The sequence below is a fragment of the Balaenoptera physalus genome (genome assembly GCF_965194825.1).
Source record: "Balaenoptera physalus genome assembly, chromosome: 16".
Classification (NCBI taxonomy): Eukaryota; Metazoa; Chordata; class Mammalia; order Artiodactyla; family Balaenopteridae; genus Balaenoptera; species Balaenoptera physalus.
In genome coordinates, this window is record NC_138898.1 from 52,373,917 (window position 1) to 52,390,899 (window position 16,983).

The 16,983-nt window shown below is 63.1% G+C and overlaps 2 protein-coding genes across 11 annotated transcripts; one reads left to right on the forward strand and one right to left on the reverse strand.

The window, feature by feature from the left end:
* Positions 1–745: 745 nt before the first annotated feature.
* Positions 746–15,969, reverse strand: CCDC154 (coiled-coil domain containing 154). 10 transcript variants are annotated; one of them, XM_082430893.1, is made up of 13 exons: positions 15,595–15,969; positions 15,261–15,480; positions 14,762–15,173; positions 11,860–12,162; positions 11,623–11,780; positions 11,180–11,306; positions 10,964–11,101; positions 9,815–9,934; positions 9,664–9,740; positions 9,156–9,273; positions 8,637–8,723; positions 3,593–3,798; positions 746–859 (listed from the first exon to the last, which is right to left on the reverse strand). In XM_082430893.1, exons 1-12 carry the CDS (start codon positions 15,602–15,604, stop codon positions 3,598–3,600), a joined length of 1,971 nt encoding a protein of 656 aa, XP_082287019.1. In that variant the 5' UTR covers positions 15,605–15,969; the 3' UTR covers positions 746–859; positions 3,593–3,597. The 10 variants fall into 10 exon arrangements, with proteins under 10 accessions (XP_082287019.1, XP_082287020.1, XP_082287017.1 ...); XM_082430894.1 differs by lacking the exon at positions 746–859 and adding an exon at positions 8,160–8,347 and having other exon boundaries at positions 3,719–3,798; XM_082430889.1 differs by lacking the exons at positions 746–859; positions 3,593–3,798 and adding exons at positions 7,865–8,042; positions 8,160–8,347 and having other exon boundaries at positions 15,595–15,968.
* Positions 3,793–7,245, forward strand: PERCC1 (proline and glutamate rich with coiled coil 1; the record flags this gene model as incomplete). Its single annotated transcript, XM_082430896.1, has 2 exons — positions 3,793–5,089; positions 6,384–7,245. The coding sequence occupies exon 2, from the start codon at positions 6,427–6,429 to the stop codon at positions 7,243–7,245; it is 819 nt and encodes a 272-aa protein (XP_082287022.1). The 5' UTR covers positions 3,793–5,089; positions 6,384–6,426.
* Positions 15,970–16,983: the final 1,014 nt, after the last annotated feature.

Genomic DNA, 16,983 nt, shown 5'->3' on the forward strand with positions numbered 1-16,983 from the left:
AGCTGCTGTGTCAACAGAGGCACCTGTGTGCCTACGTCCTCCTCACTGGGCCCCGCCCCACCTGTTCCACCCCAGAACCCCACCCAGAATCACTGCCAAACCAATTCGACCACAGGGAACCCCAGGAGCACCTACTGTGGGCAGGAGGATGGACAAGAATCATTCTGGTGTGCAGCCTGTAGGGCTTCCTGGAGGAGGTGGAGATCAGAGAGGCCTGAGGTTGGGGTGGAGCTGCTGACTGCAGCTGATGCAGCCACCTGGTTGGTATGTTTTAGGGCATCTGGGCACAAGCTGCCCTGGGACAGCAGAGGGGGGTGCAGAGCTGGGGGTCAACGGCAGGGGCTAGGGTTTCAGCCCCAGGCAGGGCAGCCTCCAAAGGGTCACTAAACCTGTCCCACTGCCTTGGATGGGTGACAGAAATAAGACACCTCAGACAGGCACCCCTCGAGCCTCTGCTTCCTCAGCTGTAAAATGGGCATCTCCTGTCCTTCGCAGGCTGCTTCCAGGACTGGTGCTATGCCTGGGAAGCCCTCTGCCGGTCCCTGGGACAGCTGTTAAGACTGATAAGGGGACGGCATGGAAATGTCCTTCCATTCTGAGGCAGTGGAGGGCTCCTTTACTGCCATCAGGCTCCTAGGGTGCTCTGAGGCCAGAGTCTGGGAGGAGCAGCGCAGCCCCACAACAAAGGCTTAGCAAATCCACATGTCCAGTGGACCTCTCCTCTGTCCCCAGGTCCTGCTGGCACCGGTCTCCATTCTAGGTGAAGGCATGATGCAAAGGACGTGGGTCCTGCGGAGTCTGAGGAGGACAGCAGGCCTTGATCTCTGGGAGCTGGCCTGGTGCTCAGAGCTGGGCTCTCCTGTAGGACGTAAACAATTTCAGAGAACATCAGTGTTGGACCAGGCCTCTCCGTGACCATGGTGGCTCAAGACCCCTTTATAATCACATCTGAACACAGGCAAAACATGGAAGTGGCCCAAAAAAGACCAAATACCCCCTTCCTGGCTGATGGGAGGGACCCTGGTCCTTTACCAACCATGGCTGGAGCCTTGCCTCATCTGCCCTCCTTCTGGATAAGATGTATTAAAGATGCTATACTGGGTGGAATGATGTCCCTCCAAATTCTTATCCCCCTGGAGCCTCAGCACGTGACCCTATTTGGAAATAGGGTCTTTGTGGATGTAATTAGTTAAAACTATGTCATAATGGATAGGGTGGGCCCTAAATGATGTCCTTATAAGAGGAAAAAAGACCCAGAGACGCACAGGGGAGCAGGCCATGTGAAGAGGCAGGCAGAGACTGGAGTGATGCGGCCACCAGCCAAGGAACGCTGAGGACTGCCGGCTACACCAGAAGCTAAGAGAAAGGCCTGGAACAGATTCTCCCCCAGAGCCTTCATGGTTTCAGATTTCTGGCCTCCAGAACTGTGAGAAAGTAACTTCTGTTGTTTTAAACCACCAGTTGATGGTCCTTTGTTATGGCAGCCCCTGGAGACTGATACAGATGCCCAGTCACACTTACCCTGCTTGCTGACAGCACACAGCCCAGAGCAGAGCCCCTCACCCAACAATGGCTGAACCCAGAGCCCTTTCTAACGCCCGCCTCCTGAGACACCCACGTTCCGGGCTGTGAATTCTCCCTTGCTTAAACCCACCTTGTTCAGTGACACGTGTGTCCCTGGCAGCCTCTGGCTGGAGGGCGACAACAGCCCCAAATGCTGTGGTTTGCTTGACCCTCTGATGCAGTGGAGCCCAGAGTGGGAAAAGCCACAGCCAGATGCGGCCAGTGGCCCGGTGTCTCCAGGGCCCTCCCCTTCCTGACCCCAGCAGTCTCGGCAGGGCACTGGGTGACAGGTGCCCAGCACTGCCAGCGATGCCGCTCTTGTCCAAGGTCCCCCTCCTCCCAGAGGCATAAACCAACACCTCAGGCTTCATTATCTCAAAGCACACAGAGAAACCTCACACGAGGACTAATGTCCCACTAATGGGAGGGAGGCTGCAGCCCTTGTGTGCCTGATGGCGGGAGTAATTTACTGTAGCGCCACTTGAGAGCTGACATATTGGAGCTATTGATTTTCCCTGGGAAGATCAATATGGGGTGCATGGGGACAGGCAGGGCCACCACCTTCGGAAAGGCAGAGCCTTTATCCCAGGGGCTGAGGCCTGACAGCAGGGGTGGGGGCTGGTGGGGGCAGGGTGGGCACAGAGCTCTGAAGGCCCCATGCTGCCCACAACGGGGGCCTGGCTGGGAGCAGATGCCAGGGCATATGCTCAGGCCCCAAGCCTGGCAGCCTGAGTGCCTCAGCCCCCAGCCCCACCCAGGAGCCCCCATGGGCACAGGGGACTTGGGACACCCATGCCACTTGGCCTGGCACTGGCTGGCCACCCAATACCGGCTGGACATGTGTGGGCAGTGATTCTGGGAAAGTGTGTCTCTCCACCTACCCAGGGTCCCCCTGGCTGCCATAACCCAGCCCAGCCTCACCTGTAACAAAAGCTGGAGTTCAGCCTCCACCCACCAGACTCCTGTGTCTATCTTGAGCATGGCTCTGACTCAGGAGGGGCAAGGAAGGGGGTAATTCCATTAAGACCCAAGATCTGCTTCTTGAATCCCTCTCATGCCTGTCTCCCACCCTCACCTCCACACACTGTGCCTTGTTAGGCCCCATCGTTGATCGCTAGGACTGGTGCAGTGGCACCCTCCCCAAGTCTCCGGTCTCAGGCCTCCTGTGTCCAAAGGCCCACCCCACACTGTGCTGCTGAGGTTCCTCTCCCCAAACACCTGACTGCTCTGGGTTCTCCTGAACTCTAGAACTCTCCATCCTAGACTGGGGTTTCCTCCTTGTCTCTGGTCAGGCAGAAAAAAGCACTGGGATTCTGCCACCGGAGGACAAGAGTCTGGCTGTCTGTGAACAGTCTTCCTGTGGGCAAGAATGGACACCTCGCTGGGTCACTCTTGGGACCCAGAGCCCCTTCCACAGCCCCAGTTCCACTGACTGGGAGCCTGAGGCAGAGGCCAGGATGGAAAAGTGGGCCTGTGGGGTGGGGGGTGAAAACCACCCTGGGGCCTCTTTCCTGCAAAAGCCCCACTGCCACTCTGCGATTTGGTTCCAGTGATGCTGGGAAGAGCTGAGGCCCTGGCCGACTTGGCTCCCAGTACAGGAGGAAGGTCAGAGCTCCAGGGCCAGGCCAGGAGGTCCTGTGTGCCACCCACCCCACTTTCCAGCCAACGCTTCCAGCTCTGGGCTTCCTGTTGCTGCTGAAACAGGGAGCACAAACTGAGTGGCTTAAAACAACACTGATTTGTTGTGCAGTCCTGGAGGACCGAGGTCCCAAGTGGGTTTCCCTGGCCTCAAATCAAGGTGTCTGCAGGGTTGCGCCCCGAAGGCTCCAGGGGAGAATCTCCTTGTTTTCCGGATTTTAGAGGCTGCTCCATTCCTTGGCTTGCAGCCCCTCCACCTTCAAAGCCAGCAGTGACCCTCTGCTTCCATCGCCACAACTGCCCCCACCCCCACTCAGACCCTCCTGCTTCCCTCTGTGACACACAAGCCCACTGGATAATCCAGGGCCATCTCCCATCTCAGGGTCCTTACCTCAGTCACCTCCACTGGGTCCCTTTGCCAAGTGGGGTGACAACGCAATTCCCAGGGATCAGGGTGTGGACATCTTTGGGGCCATCACTCAGCCGACCACAGGGGTGCCAGCTCCTTGCGATCTGGTTCCTTTCCAGGCTGTCCCCTCTGCTGGAACACCTGTACTTCCCCCGGCTTGGCTGGGTGAGCACCTGCCCCATCAGCACCTGCAAACCAACTCCTTCGTGAAGCGCCCCCCTCTGGCCACAAAGGCCAGGACCTTCTCCATGACAGGGCTGCGTCTCGCCTTCCTCAGCCCGGCCCCTGTGCCCAGCACTTCCCTCGGGCCCCTGAGGCCCCACCTTGCGGGGCTGACCCCAGCCCGGCCGGTCTCCAGCCCCTTCCCAGACCCCGGCCCTGGCTGTTCCCGATAGGCAGCAGTGGGCACTGCAGCTACAGCCAGGACAGCTGCTGAGGTCCAGCCCTGGGTCCTGGGCAGGTCATGGTGGGCGCTCCCTGGGCTGGCAGAGGGGCAGGGGCCGTATCTGGGCAGAGAGGGATTCTGGGGTCCCAGCAGTCCTGGGGAGCCACCGGGGACCCCAACACCCAGCCTCCCCCAGGTCTTGGCTGTCAGAGAGAGGCTGGCTAAGGCTGGGGCAGGGCCGACCCACAACCAGGACCTGGCAAGTGTCATCAGACCTCAGGGTATCAGGACAGAACTGTGGCTGTGGCCGAGGTCGGTTTCCGGGGACGGGGAAACTTGGACTGGACTCCTGGGACTCATGGTGAAGGGGCTGTAATGATGGGTGGTAACCACAGTGAGGATGCCCCCGGGCAGGACCCACGGGGCTGGAGGGGCCACTAAGCCCCTTAGGGGAAGGCACAGGAGCTAAAAAAGAAGCCAGAGAAGGGAGGTGTCACCTCAGCCTGGACGTGGGGACGAAGCCCTTGGGGGAGCAGTGATTCAGTGGGGTTTGTTGCAAATGCACCTGCAGCTCTGGAACAGTGGGAAGTGGCAGGAGGGGGCTGGGCAGGGGCTCCGGGGTCCGCACCTGCATAAACCCACCACCTGGGCCCTGGCTGGTGGTCCCTGGCCCTCCTGGGGCTTCCCAGGTCCTGCTGCTGGCCCAGAGCCTGTTCACCCAGAGCACTGCAGAAGCAGGATGTCCTCTAGAGAAGGCTACTCCAGGAGTCAAAATAGCATGAAATTTAATTTTCCGCCTATTTGACAAGGCTTGGTCGGGGCCCCAATCAGCGGCAGAGATAAGGGTCCTCGGCCCCGGGTGTGAGCCAGCTGGGCGAGCGGCAAACACTCCACGGTCCCCCGGGCAGGCTGAGGCTTCCCCCAGCGGGGCCCTGGTTGCCGGGCGCTAAAGCAAACGGGCTCTATTTGCCCAGTCTGCGATGACAATGCAGTCACCAAATATTTGCCAGCCCGGCCAGCCACAGAGCTTGGCTATAAATGCTTGAGCCCAGGTGGAGGTGGGCCTGCCCAGCGGGAGCTGCAGGCCTCGGCAGGTAGGAGCCAGGCTGGGCGGCGGGCGGGAGGGTGCTGGTGGTGGAGGTCCTGGGAAGGCTGTGGGTTCCTCTGCCCTGGTGGTCTTTGGGGACCACCCACCCACGGGGAGGGGTCAACAGCAGGGCTGAGCGGAGCTGGGTCATCGAGGTGGGACGGCCAGGGAAAGGAGGGCACCTGAGTCTTGGTTCCCCACCAGCGGCCATGCCCACGCCCAACGCTGGGGCCACTGTTCACCCCAACGGAGAAGAAGGGCCCTAGAACTGCAGAGCGTGATGGGAGGGAGGAGGGGGAGGTCCGAGAGGCCCCCCTGACTCTGAGGGCGGCCTGTGGACTTCCCTCCCCTCCCCCCACATGGGGAGTGGTTTCCTGAAGCTGGGAGCCCCCCCTTCTCTCTAACCCCCCTTCCCTTTCTTCCTCCCCCTTGCCCAGGGCTCCCGCTAGAAGGCCTCCTGGTCCAAGGGCTGGCCCACCTGCCTCCCTGCAGTGGGGGAGCTGGGTCCCTGTTCTGGGGGCGGCCTCCCACATTCACAATCAGCTCCCCTAATCCCACCCCCTCCCCGGTCCTGCCAGCCCCCCGACCCATCCCCAGGTTAGAGATGCTAGAGGTGACCTCACCACCGCCCCCCACCCCCGACAGGGAGCACGGGGAAGCCTGCGACTGTGGGGACAGAGAAATAGCTCTGCCCTCCCCCGAAGACCCCCGGAGCTCACTCTCACAGCCCCTGAAGCCTCTGAAGCCCCCAAAACTGCAAGGGACAGAGCACCCAGGTCGAGGCAGCCAGGCCCGGCTCCCGGGCTCAGCATGGGTACTTCGGGCACAGAGGGACCCTGCCAACCACAGACACTCAGGGAGGGGGCGTGCCAAGGGAGTCCCCCACCACCCTGCACCTGGGCAGACTCTACATCAACAAGCCTGTTTATCAAGAGCTACAGCAACCCTGAGCTGGGACGAGGGCTCTGCTCTCCGGGCCCCAAAGCTGCCCGAAGCCCAGCCCCTGGGCCGGCTCCCTTCCCACCTGCCCTGCTTCTCTCTCTCCGAGTCACTATTCCAACAGCACTGTCAGCCACCCTCCCTACAGGACAGGACGTACCCTCCTCTGGCGGGTGACTGAGGCCTGCACCCTGCAGCTCACCCCTGCCACGCCCCCCCGCCCACAGTGCCCACCACCTCCGTCTCTCCAAATGTCATCTGCCTCTGAGCTCAGCGCCCGCCCCAAGCCTGCAGTGACTATTCCCCTAGGAGGGCTGCGGGCCCTGACCGCTAACCTGTCCCCTCTCCGCCTCCCTCCCCAGCTAGCGCCCACTGCCCGAGAGCCCCCAGAAGCTCGGCGGAGAGATGGCCGCGGGCGTGATCTGGCCTCTCTGTGACTTCCGGCTGCCTCTGCCGTCCCACGGGCCCTTCCTGCCCTCAGACCCGGAGCCCCTAGACACTTCTGAGGAGGAGGAGGAGGAGGAGGAGGAGGAGGAGGAAGATGCGGAAGAGGAGCTGGAAGTCGAGGGGCCAGAGGGCCACAGCCCGGCCCCCCAGAGCTCAGGTTGGGCCCCAGAAGTGGCCCCTCTGGACCCCAGTGGCCCAGAGACGCCGCTGCAGCTCCTGCGGTTCTCCGAGCTCATCAGTGACGACATCCAGCGGTACTTTGGCCACAAGGACCGGGGGCAGGACCCCGACACCTGCGACATCTACGCTGATGTCCACACGGCCAGCAGCTCAGCCAGGGAGCTCTCCTGCGCCAACCTGGTGCGCCTGGCCCAGGGCGAGGCCCCAGAAGACAACGAGGCCACTGAGCCCGGGGTCTGCTCCCCTGGGGTCCCTGAGGGGCAGGCGTGCGGGCCGGGCCTCGGTGGGGAAGGGCCGCAGCCGCTGGGACCCCTGGCCGAGCTCTTCGACTACGGGCTGCGGCAGTACTCGGGGCCCAGGGCTGCGGCCGGCCGCCGACTCAGGCTGGAGAAGAAGTATGGCCACATCACCCCCATGACCCAAAGGAAGCTTCCCCCCTCCTTCTGGAAGGAGCCGGCACCCAGCCCCCTGGGTCTGCTGCACCCCGGCACGCCTGACTTCAGCGACCTGCTGGCCAGCTGGTCGGCAGAGGCCGGCCCCGAGTTGCTGGGCTGGGGGGGCCAGGCCCTGGAGGGGGTGCAACTGGCCGAGGCCTAGCGATTGAGCAAGGATCAGTGGGGGTGAGCTGAGGGCAACAAGGGTCCGGACTCTCCTTATTGCTGTCCTTGTCCTGAAAGGAGCCCTCGGGGACCTCCAATCAGGGCAGCCACCAGAGGACAAATCAGCTCAGGTAGGGACTTCCCAGGCCAGGGCAGGGAATGGGCAGGGGCCACCCAAGAGCTCTGCCCACAGGAGGGAGGATGGGGCAGGAGCTGCAGCCTCTTGGAGGCAGTGGGCTCAGGGCGTCTACACGCTGGCAGTGGGCAAGCCACATTTCCTCAAGGACCAGCCCCCAAAGTTCCAGTCAGTGGTGAAGGGCAGCCCTCCACACTGCCCGCCCAGCTGGCCCCAGGGTGGCCCCTCCTCGTGGCACCCGCGGCAGGTGGCAGGGCCAGCTACCATGGGGGTGAGGGCTTTCTTGGAGGGGCAGGAAGGGGGTCACCGTCTGAGTGGCCAAGCTAACGCGCTGTTGGCTCCGGGTGGGGCTTGGGCCGCAGTGCCTGTGGGTGGGAGGCCCTGGGGAGCGGTGGGGCCTGGGGCTCAGCAGCCAGGACAGGAGCAGGGGTTCTGGGAGTCTAGGAAAGGTCCTCTTGGCCACTCCCCTGCCCAGGGCCTCCTGAACCCCTGGAGGGAACTCCAGCCTCTGACAGGCATGGGGCGGGCATGTTTATTTCTGGGAAAGGGGCAGGGATGAGAGCTAGTGGTCGGGCTTCTAGCCGAGGGGCTTCTCCCAGACCGCCCTCGGCCTCCGCCGGGCCACCAGCTTCATGAGGACCGCTTTCCACTGCAGCCACCTGCCCAGAGACACGGCTCACGGCCCGGACCCTGCCTCCGCACACTGCCCTCGGGGTCCGCCCAGCCCCGAACCCGGGCCTGGAGGGGGCTCTGGAAGGCGGCTCCCCACTGCCCACCTCACGGCCTGATACACGCCCCAGTGGTTCACGGGGACCACCTCGTCAGGGGCCACGTCCTTGATGAAGAACTGCTGCCTCACCAGGGACATGAGGACCCTCCTGCTGCCTAGCGTCAGGGCCCAGGGGCCCTCCTCGCTCCACAGGTGCATCACGCTTGACCGCAGAGTGGCCATCTCCTCTGTGTGCTGTGGACGCAGGAATCAGACCAGAGGGGCGGGACAGCCAACGGGATTTATCTCCCACCGGGCTAGGCTGGGTCTTATCTGCCTGGAAACTCTGATTGGGCCAGACACGCAGACAGACGGCTGGGCAGACCAAAAAGCTAGGGGGTGGCCAGGCTGGGGGTGGTGAGGGCAGCTGGGAGTCAGGCTCTGCACAGAGAAAGGCGGCCCACCCACAGGGCCTGGTAAGCCCTGGAGCTTGGGTGGGGGGGCGGGGGCACGGCCAGGGCCCAGTTCAGGAGCCACCTCTCACCCGCTTGGTTTCTGTATTAAACTTGAGATTCTGGATGGTCTTGTTGTCCTGGATGCTGCTTTCCAACTTCATCATTTGGTTCTGAAACTAAACACGGCCCCCATTCGTGGGCACAGACGCAGGAAGTCTGCAGACCTGGGGGCGGCCCCCGCCCTAATCACTCGTGGCAGGAGCCGGCCTCCAACACATGGGTCCTCACCCCTCAGTGGGAGCCGGCCGCATCACTCAGCCCGATGACGAGGGGGGACCCGGCCAGAACTCAGGGCTGCTCTTTTCACTGACTGCTGATGCACCTCAGCATCTGGGGGCTCCAGACAGGAGCCCCAGCTTGGTACTTCCAGAGGCTGATATGTGCAGAGGCACCCAGCAGGACGGCTGGTTCCATGAGCCTCGTCCCCCACACTCCCAGGGGGGTGTCCTGCATCTGAGCCTCCCTGGGTTGGGGGAGGTCTGCCCCTGTCTGAGCCAGCCCCCAACCGCCCCCCGCCCAGTGTGCCAGGCCCAGGGGCCCAGGGGTACCGTGGCCAGCTTGCCCTGGATCTCGGCGATCTTCCGCCCGGGGTTGCCCTCTCTGAGCAGCTGCACAGAGGACAGCAGAGCAGCCAGCTCCTGCCTCACGGCCTCGCCCTCGAACTCTCTGTGAGCACAGGAGGCCGGGGCTGCCAGGCTCTGGGGGGCATCTGGGGGGTGGGGCAGCTGGAGGGAGGAGGCCCTGGGCAGAGCATAGGGTGCTTGGCACTGCCGCCCCACCAGTGGGCACTGGGGGGGTCCCCAGCAGGTGACAGAGTGAAAGTCTGCCCCCAGCAGGGGCCAAGCCCAAAGCGGGGCCAAGCCCAAATCTGGGCCAGGCCTGGGGTGGGGAGGGGTCGGGGCTGCCACAGGTGCAGGGGCTTGGGGAGGATGGACCACTGTCAGGAAGCCCTGTGAAGCAGCAGGGTCATTCTGAGATGGCTGTGCCCTCCTGCGGTGGGACCAGCCCAGTCCCTGAAGGTCCTGCCAGGCTGTGACAGGGAGCCGGGGGCCTCACCTGGCTTTGGCCTCGGTGGAGATCTTGAGGTCTGAGTCACTCTTGTGAAGGATGCACCTGTCGGCGACGGCCTCTATCTAAAATGCGGAGCCGGTGGGCGGCTCAGGGTGGGCACAGCGGGGAGGGGGAGGCCACCCCAGCCCTCACCCACCTGCTGGGGCAGGATGTCCACTCTCTGCTGCACCTCCCGTAGATGCGCCTCGGCCTCCCCTTGACACCGGGCCAGGCCTTCCTGCCATCGCTGCTCTGCAACTCCCCACTCACTCTGTATCTGGGGCACGGACACCAGTGAGGGCTGGAACCCGCCCAGAGAGGGAGGGTGGACAGGCAGACAGACTGGCCCCACTGGAGCCATAGTCAGACCCGAGATGGCCAGACCCACGCAGCAGAGCTCCTGGAGGGCACAGGACCCCCGCCTCAACTCGGAGCATGTCCACACTGACCGGACACAGCCTGGGTGGCCTGGCCTGGCACAGTCTGGGTGCCCCGGTCCTCCCAGGCAGGGCCACCAGGCTGAGCAGAGCCACATCCTTAAGAAGGCCTGGCTTCACTCCCTCCCCTGAGCCAGACCCAGTTGCCTGTGAGTCGGCAGCGACAGAGAACAGGCAGCTGGCCTACACGCACAGGATGGGGGACCCAGCCCCTCTGCCAAAGGGTGTATACCTGTGTTCACGGCAGCACTAAGGGCATCAGAAGGACACCAGCTCAGTGTCCATCAGCTGACAAATGGATAAGCTATGGTCCATCCACACAGTGAAATGTGACAGCCATAAAAAGGAAAGGAGCACTGACACATACCACAAAGTGGATGAACCTCAAACACGGAACGTTCAGCGAGAGAAGCTCACAAAAGGCCACAGAGCATTTGATTCCATTTATACGAAATGTCCAGCACAGGCAAATCCAGAGAGACGGAAAGCAGACCAGTGTTTGCCAGGGGCTGGGAGAGGGGGTTGTGACCTCTAATGCACGGGGTTTCCTTTTGGGGGGATGGAAAAGTTCTAAAAGTGATTGTGGTGGTGGCTGTACGACTCTGAATACACAAAGAACCACGGAAGTACACACTTTGAAAGGGGGAATTGTCTGGTGTGTGCACTGAACCTCAATAAAGCTGTTAGAAAAAGAGCAAAAAGAACCCAAAGGTGTAGGCTGCTTTGCTGGTCACTCAGTGGAGACCCCGTGTGGTTGGGGCCCTGGGCCTTGTGGACAGCTGTTGGGTGGGTTGGGACCCGCCGCCCTGAGGGGCAGCAGGACCCCTCCCATCTAGGTGCACCTTCCCCGGGCTGCTCTGTGCACTCACCTCGCACAGCCTCAGGCTCAGCGTCTGCTCCTGCAGGTCCAGCCTCCAGCTCAGGGCCAGGAAGTGGTCACTCATGTCCTTCACCTGCCTGACCAGCTCAGCCACGGACACCTCCAGGGCCTGGCTCTTCTCTCGGAGCTGTGGGAGGCCGGGCTGAGTGTACTGCCTGCATAGGCGGGGAACCCTGCGGGCCCGGCCCTGGCCCTGCCGCCTCACCAGCTCCAGGGCACTGTGCATCTCCTGCTGGGCCAGCTCGCTGGCCAGCTGCATGGCCTCCAGGCTCTCCTGCAGGTAGGTAGCCAGCTCCCCGGCCCGGCTGTTCTCCAACTGCCCCTTAGCATCCCTGGGGGTGGGTGCCACTGAGAGAGACTGTCCCTCAGCCAAGGCTGGCCCACCCCTTGGCATTGGGCCAGGGCAGCGAGTCTGGCTCCTGGCTTCAGAACCTTACAGGTGCCCCCAGGGAGAGGATGAGGGTCATCACAGGGACCACCAAGACGGGGCTGTGTCCACCGCTGCCACTCAGAGCTCCCCCGTGAGGGACAGGCTTGGGGAGGGATGGGAGCCCCCCACTAAAGGGCAGCTTCTCTGCCCCAGGGCACCCCACTGGGCCTCGAGCCAGGCTCAGGACATTGGGGTCAGGGGAGCAGGGCTGTTCTCACCTGCCCCGCCTGAGGCCCCGCTCGGACACCCACCAGGCCTTCTGCTCGGCCAGCAGGACATGGCTCAGCGATGCTTGGTTCTGACGCACGAACTCGGTCAGTTGGACCACAGCCTTGTCCAGGCCCCGACACTGCTCCAGGAGGTGGCACTCTTCCTGCTGCCGGACAGAGGCAGCCTGAGACCTGCCCAGCTCCAGCCGGGGCCCCGCCCGTGCCAGTGCCCGCCATGCCACCCACCTGCCTCTGCCCCTGCAGGGCCCGCGTGCGCTCTGCGTCCAGCTCCCGGAGTTGCTGCCACTTGCTCTCCAGCTCCTCCTGCAGGCTGCTCTCCGCCCGCAGCCGTGCGCTCTCTGAGGCCTTCATCCTCTGCGGGGAGACCCCACCCGCCGTGAGCTGGGGAGAGGGGGACTGGTTGCCCTGCCGTCGGCAGGCACCTACCTTCTCCAGGGCCAGAAAGCTCTTCTGCAGGAAGCTGCATAGCTTGGCCTCCCTCCTGAGAAAGCGGAGGCTCATCTCCTCCCTGAGCTTGGTCATCTGGGCCTGTGGAGTGGGGGCCACATGGTCACCGTGCACCTCCCCATGGGCGTCCCCCTCGCCCATCCCCATACCCACAGTGCCATCAGGGACTTGCTGTTCTCCTGCCCAACCATCTCTGTCGGAGGGGACCCTGGTCCCGTGTGCCCTGCAGGGGTGGGCCCGTCACACCCTCCTCAGGAAGGAAGGCAGGGCAGGCAAGGGCCATATGTCCCAGAGAGCCAGGCACAAGGGCTGTGAAGGGTCTGAAGGCTACGCTCCACGGGCCCAGGACACACATGGTCCTCACAGTGACTGCCAGATCCCACCAGAGGAGGCGGCAGAGCAGCCATCGGATCATACCCCTGCCAGGAGCCCCGGGCAAGGAGGCTGAGTATACATGTGAGCACACGCTCACACATGAACACACACTCATGCACGTGTGCACATCCCTGTTCACACGTGTGCACACACACACTGTCTGCCCTCGCCCTCCAGGCCCAGGGTGGGACCGCTTCTCTCTTCTCCCTCCATCAGCTCCTTTCCTGCTGCACCAAGGGTCTGGATGCAGGAGATGGGGGTCTAGGCCCACAGGCACGAGGCACCCTCTCCACGGCCACAAGTCCTTCTAGGGCCGGGAGGGCTGCCCACAGCCCAGAGCAGGTGTGCCCTTAGCCCCCACCAGCCTCCCTGCCCCACGCAGGGTGACCCGGAGCAGGGCTCGGCTGTTTCTGTGAAGAACCAGAAGGCAGAGGTTTGGCGTTTATGCGCCACAGGATCTCTGTCATAACCCCTCAGCTTTGTGGTTCCAGTGCAAAAGCAGCCGTGGGCAACAGTAAACGAATGGCCATGTGCCGATAAAACTTTATTCACAAAACCAGGCAGCAGTGGCAGGGCGCTGACCCCAGCCCCAGGGCGCACTTGGGGAGATGCGGGCCAGCCAGGCATCGGGGATCCCGGGCCCTGATGTTGCCTGGGCCTCTGCCTCTCGATGGAGCCAAGGCACCAGCTTCCCACAGGGCAGCGGGAGGGGCACGCATGGAGCTGGGCAGCTGAGCTATGAGGGCAGCAGCTGGGGACGCGGCACAGTCCCTGGTCTCTATTTGCAGAGCTGAAGAGGCTGGGTCCAGAGGCACCCCACCCTGGCCCCTGCCCCACCTTCTAGGCCACACGCACCAGCCCGGGAGCAGGGCCACCGGAAGACGTGTTTTGAGGAAGGGACTTCCACTTTGCACGGAGGGAAGCATTGAAGCTGGAAATGGCCAAGGAAGGGGCCTCAGGCTATGAGATTCTATTTCTTGATCTGGGTGCTGATCACATGGGGAAGGGGAGCAGTGGCCGCAATGGCACTCGTGCTAATGATGGACTTTCTGTGATGGAGGACGTACTCCACCTCAGCACAGCCAAATCGGCAGCCACCAGCCACAGGTAGCCACAGAGCACTGCGATGTGGCTTGTGTGACCAAGGAACTGAGTTTTAAATTGCAACATACAGAGCCACCCGTGGCCAATGGCCACCGTAGTGGACAGTGTAGGACTTGGGGGTCGGCCACCAGGTCCAAACACGTGAACGGAGCCAAAAGGAGAGCTGGGATGAAGGAAGACCCCAGCAGTGGAGAAGATGTGGGATGGGGAGAGTTGGGGGTCTCCTGCACAGACCGTCTTGCTGGCAGCTTGCTGGCTGCTGATGCCAGAGCCCTGCCTGGGCCTGCCCCTGGCCTCCCGGGTACCTGCATCCTGGCCACCTCATGGTCCACCCTCTGGCTGGCCTCCTCCTGGCTCTTCTGCAGGGCCCCACAGGTCACCTCCCGGTCCCTTTCCTCCTGCTTCAGCTTCTCGGTCAGCTCAGACAACCTAGGGGAAACGGCTGCAGGTCACAGCAGCCCAGTCGGCCAGAGGCCTGATGGGGAGCCTCAGGGAGGCTGGTGGGGCCCTGGACACCAAATCCTTTTCAGGCCAGGCCTGCATCCGGGGGGCCCAGGCTGACCTAGCAGGAGGTCCAACCCTGCCCGGGTAAACACACAGAGAGGCCAGAAGCCCACTCTGTGTCCCCACCTGGGACAGAGAGAGCTAGGCTCCCCGTGAGCATGACTGACGGGGAAGGGGAGGGGGTGGGGACCCTGGGCTGGAGGGTCACCTGCCCTCCTTGAGGACTCCCACACGACCCCTCGGCGGGTCCAGATACAGCTTCCTGAGGGGCCCACCTAAGGCTGGCCTCCTGCTCGGCGCCCTTCCGCTCAGAGTCCTGGAGCGCCTGCTTCCTCCTGATCTGGGTCAGGGCCTCCCGGACCTCCACCAGCCTGGCACACAAGAACTGCTTCTTCTTGGGGCCTGCCCTGCCACCTCCTGGCAGCCAGGAGCAGGCTGGGCAGCCTTTGGGGTGGGGGTTCAGCCAAGGGGCCCAGCAGCAAGCCTTCTGCCCCTTTCCCAGGCTCCACAGCCTGCCGGGCTCCAGCAACCTGACCTTCTGGAGTTGGGCCGTGGATGTGTTTGCTTACCTGAGCAAGATACCAAATTGGAGGCAACAAAAGCCAGGGGCTGATGCCCAGGCTGGCCTGGCAGCAGCCGCTGCTTCCCCAAAGCCCCTCTCCCTCCTGTTAAGCCTGCTCCAAGGGTGCAGGGGTACCTCTTGTTCAGGGTCTGCATCTGGTTCTGGTTCTGCAGGCTGGGGAACAGCAAGGTGGAGGGGTGAGCTGAGTGCAGGCCAGAGGCCCTCCCAGCTCGACCAGCACGGACACGGGGGCCCACGGAGTGGGACCCGAGGCCCTGGCCTGAGCAGCAGGGGCTGAGTGGGGCTCAGGGTCCAGGAAACAGCTGCCCTGACACCCGGGGATGCCGCCTCACAGCCGACGCGTCCCACCTGGAGAGCCTCCTTCTCGGGGGCCTGAGCCGCCTGCTGCAGCCTCTTCAGCTCTGAGTCCTGCAGCTGCAAGCAGGCGTGCACCTGCAGCAGCTCCCGCAGCAGGCTCAGCGTGGTGTGCTCGCAGCAGGCCTTGTGTCCCCGCAGCAACACCACCTCGGCCTGCAGGTCGGCCACCCTGGTGGGGTGAGGAACGGGCTGTGTGGCTGCATATGCGGGGCACTGACTACGTGGCTCCCCCGCCCCTGGTCCCCAAGGGGCTCACCACTGCTCCAGCTGCTTCCAGCGCTTGGGGGTGTCCTGCTCTGTGACCGAAGCGGTGGAAGGCAGGCAAATTGACTCATATCTCTCCGAGATCTCTTCCAGACTCAAGGGCTCGGAGCTGGCCAGCCCTTCCTCCAGGAGGAGCTCCAGGTCCTCTGGGGTGATGGTGCCCGGCTGGGAGGGTGGCGAGGTCCCTGATGAGGGGTTGCTGTCTGCCGGCTCTATAAGAAGGTACCTTGGGGTTTGCCTTTAGAGCCAACGGGGGGAGATGCTCGCAAATGGAGCCCAGGGTAACAGGGACCCAAAACCTTGCTGAGTGCGCCCACTGAGCTCACCGTGGCTCATCCCGCTGGGTCCCACAGCGAGGCCCAGCTCTCACTGTCCATGTAGAAAGCTCAGGCTCAGAAAGGTCCAGGGCCCCACCTGAGGACACAGCATTGGGCAGCAGGATTGGGACAGTGCCTGCCTGGCCAGCTCCAGATGGAGCGCCTGGGCTCTGAGGAGAGCTGGGGGTCAGGAAGCAAAGCCGTCCCACGTGGCCCAGACCCTCGTGCAGGCTCTTGCCTGGTGGTCCTCCCAGCTCCGCCTCAACTCACCTGATATAGCTTTACCGAAAGCCCTGTCTGTGGTTTTGGCCGTTGCCAAGAAGCCCTGGGCCTAGCACCCCACGGCTGCCCACAGCTGGACCCCAGGGCGGTTGGGGGAGGGGGTAGGGGAGGGCGGAGGGAGGCAGGAAAAGTCAGAGCTGAAGGCTCTGGGATCCAGGGGGAGCACGTGAGGTGTGAAGTGGTAGCTCTGCCCTCACATCTCTCCTTCCAAGACAAAACCAAGGTAGGCAGGGCAGCGGGCGCTCTTCTAGAACCTTCTTTTTCTCACCAGAACTTCCTGACTTCACGGCCCAACTGCCGGTGGAACCTGAGCCCTCAGCTTTCCCATTCCGTCAAGGCCTCCCCAACTGCCCATTTTTGGAAGGATCTGAGCGGGCACCACTTGGCCAGCCAGCAGGGGTGGCTGCTGGCCTGTCACGGGCAGGAGCCCCCTGGCCTGGGCAGGAAGGGAGGGAGGCCCAGGAGCAATCACTGGCTCTCTGGTCAGAGAACCCAAGCAGGGAGGCTGGAGCCCAGGACCTGCTGAACACAGCCAGCCCAGCAACCAGGCCGAGGGCACAGGGTGCCACAGGGGGACATGGTGCGAGCAGAGCCACCGAGAGAGGGTGCCGGCCACAGAGCAGCTGCACTGGTGATTTGGGCAACCTCAGCAAGAGAGACAGGTGGAGTGAATTTTAGCAGTCTGCTTTATTTAACCCAGTCCTAAAATATCACCCCCTCAACACATAACCAACACCTGAGCAGCTGAGAACACAGTGCCTGCGCTCTCCCCACGCCGGGTCCTGAAGCCGGGTGCGCTGTGGGCTGTCTTGCTTCAGGCCAGCACTGACACTCAGGTGCCTCACCCCGCCCAGGTGGCCCTGCTCTCTACTGTTGCCCAGACCCGCCCATGAGGGCTGTTGGGGGGCTTCCCTGTGACAAGGTCAGTGTCTCACAGGCAACCCCTTGCCCAGGAAACCCGACGCCCCGCAGCCACACCACACACCTTGGAGCCCAGCAGGGCAGGGGTGAGGCAGGGCTGCGTGCTGACGGAGCGGCCCGTGTTTTGGGTGCACCTGAGCTTGCAGACAAGGATGGTGGCCAGGATGCAGGGGGAGGGAAAGAGTGCCTTCCCCA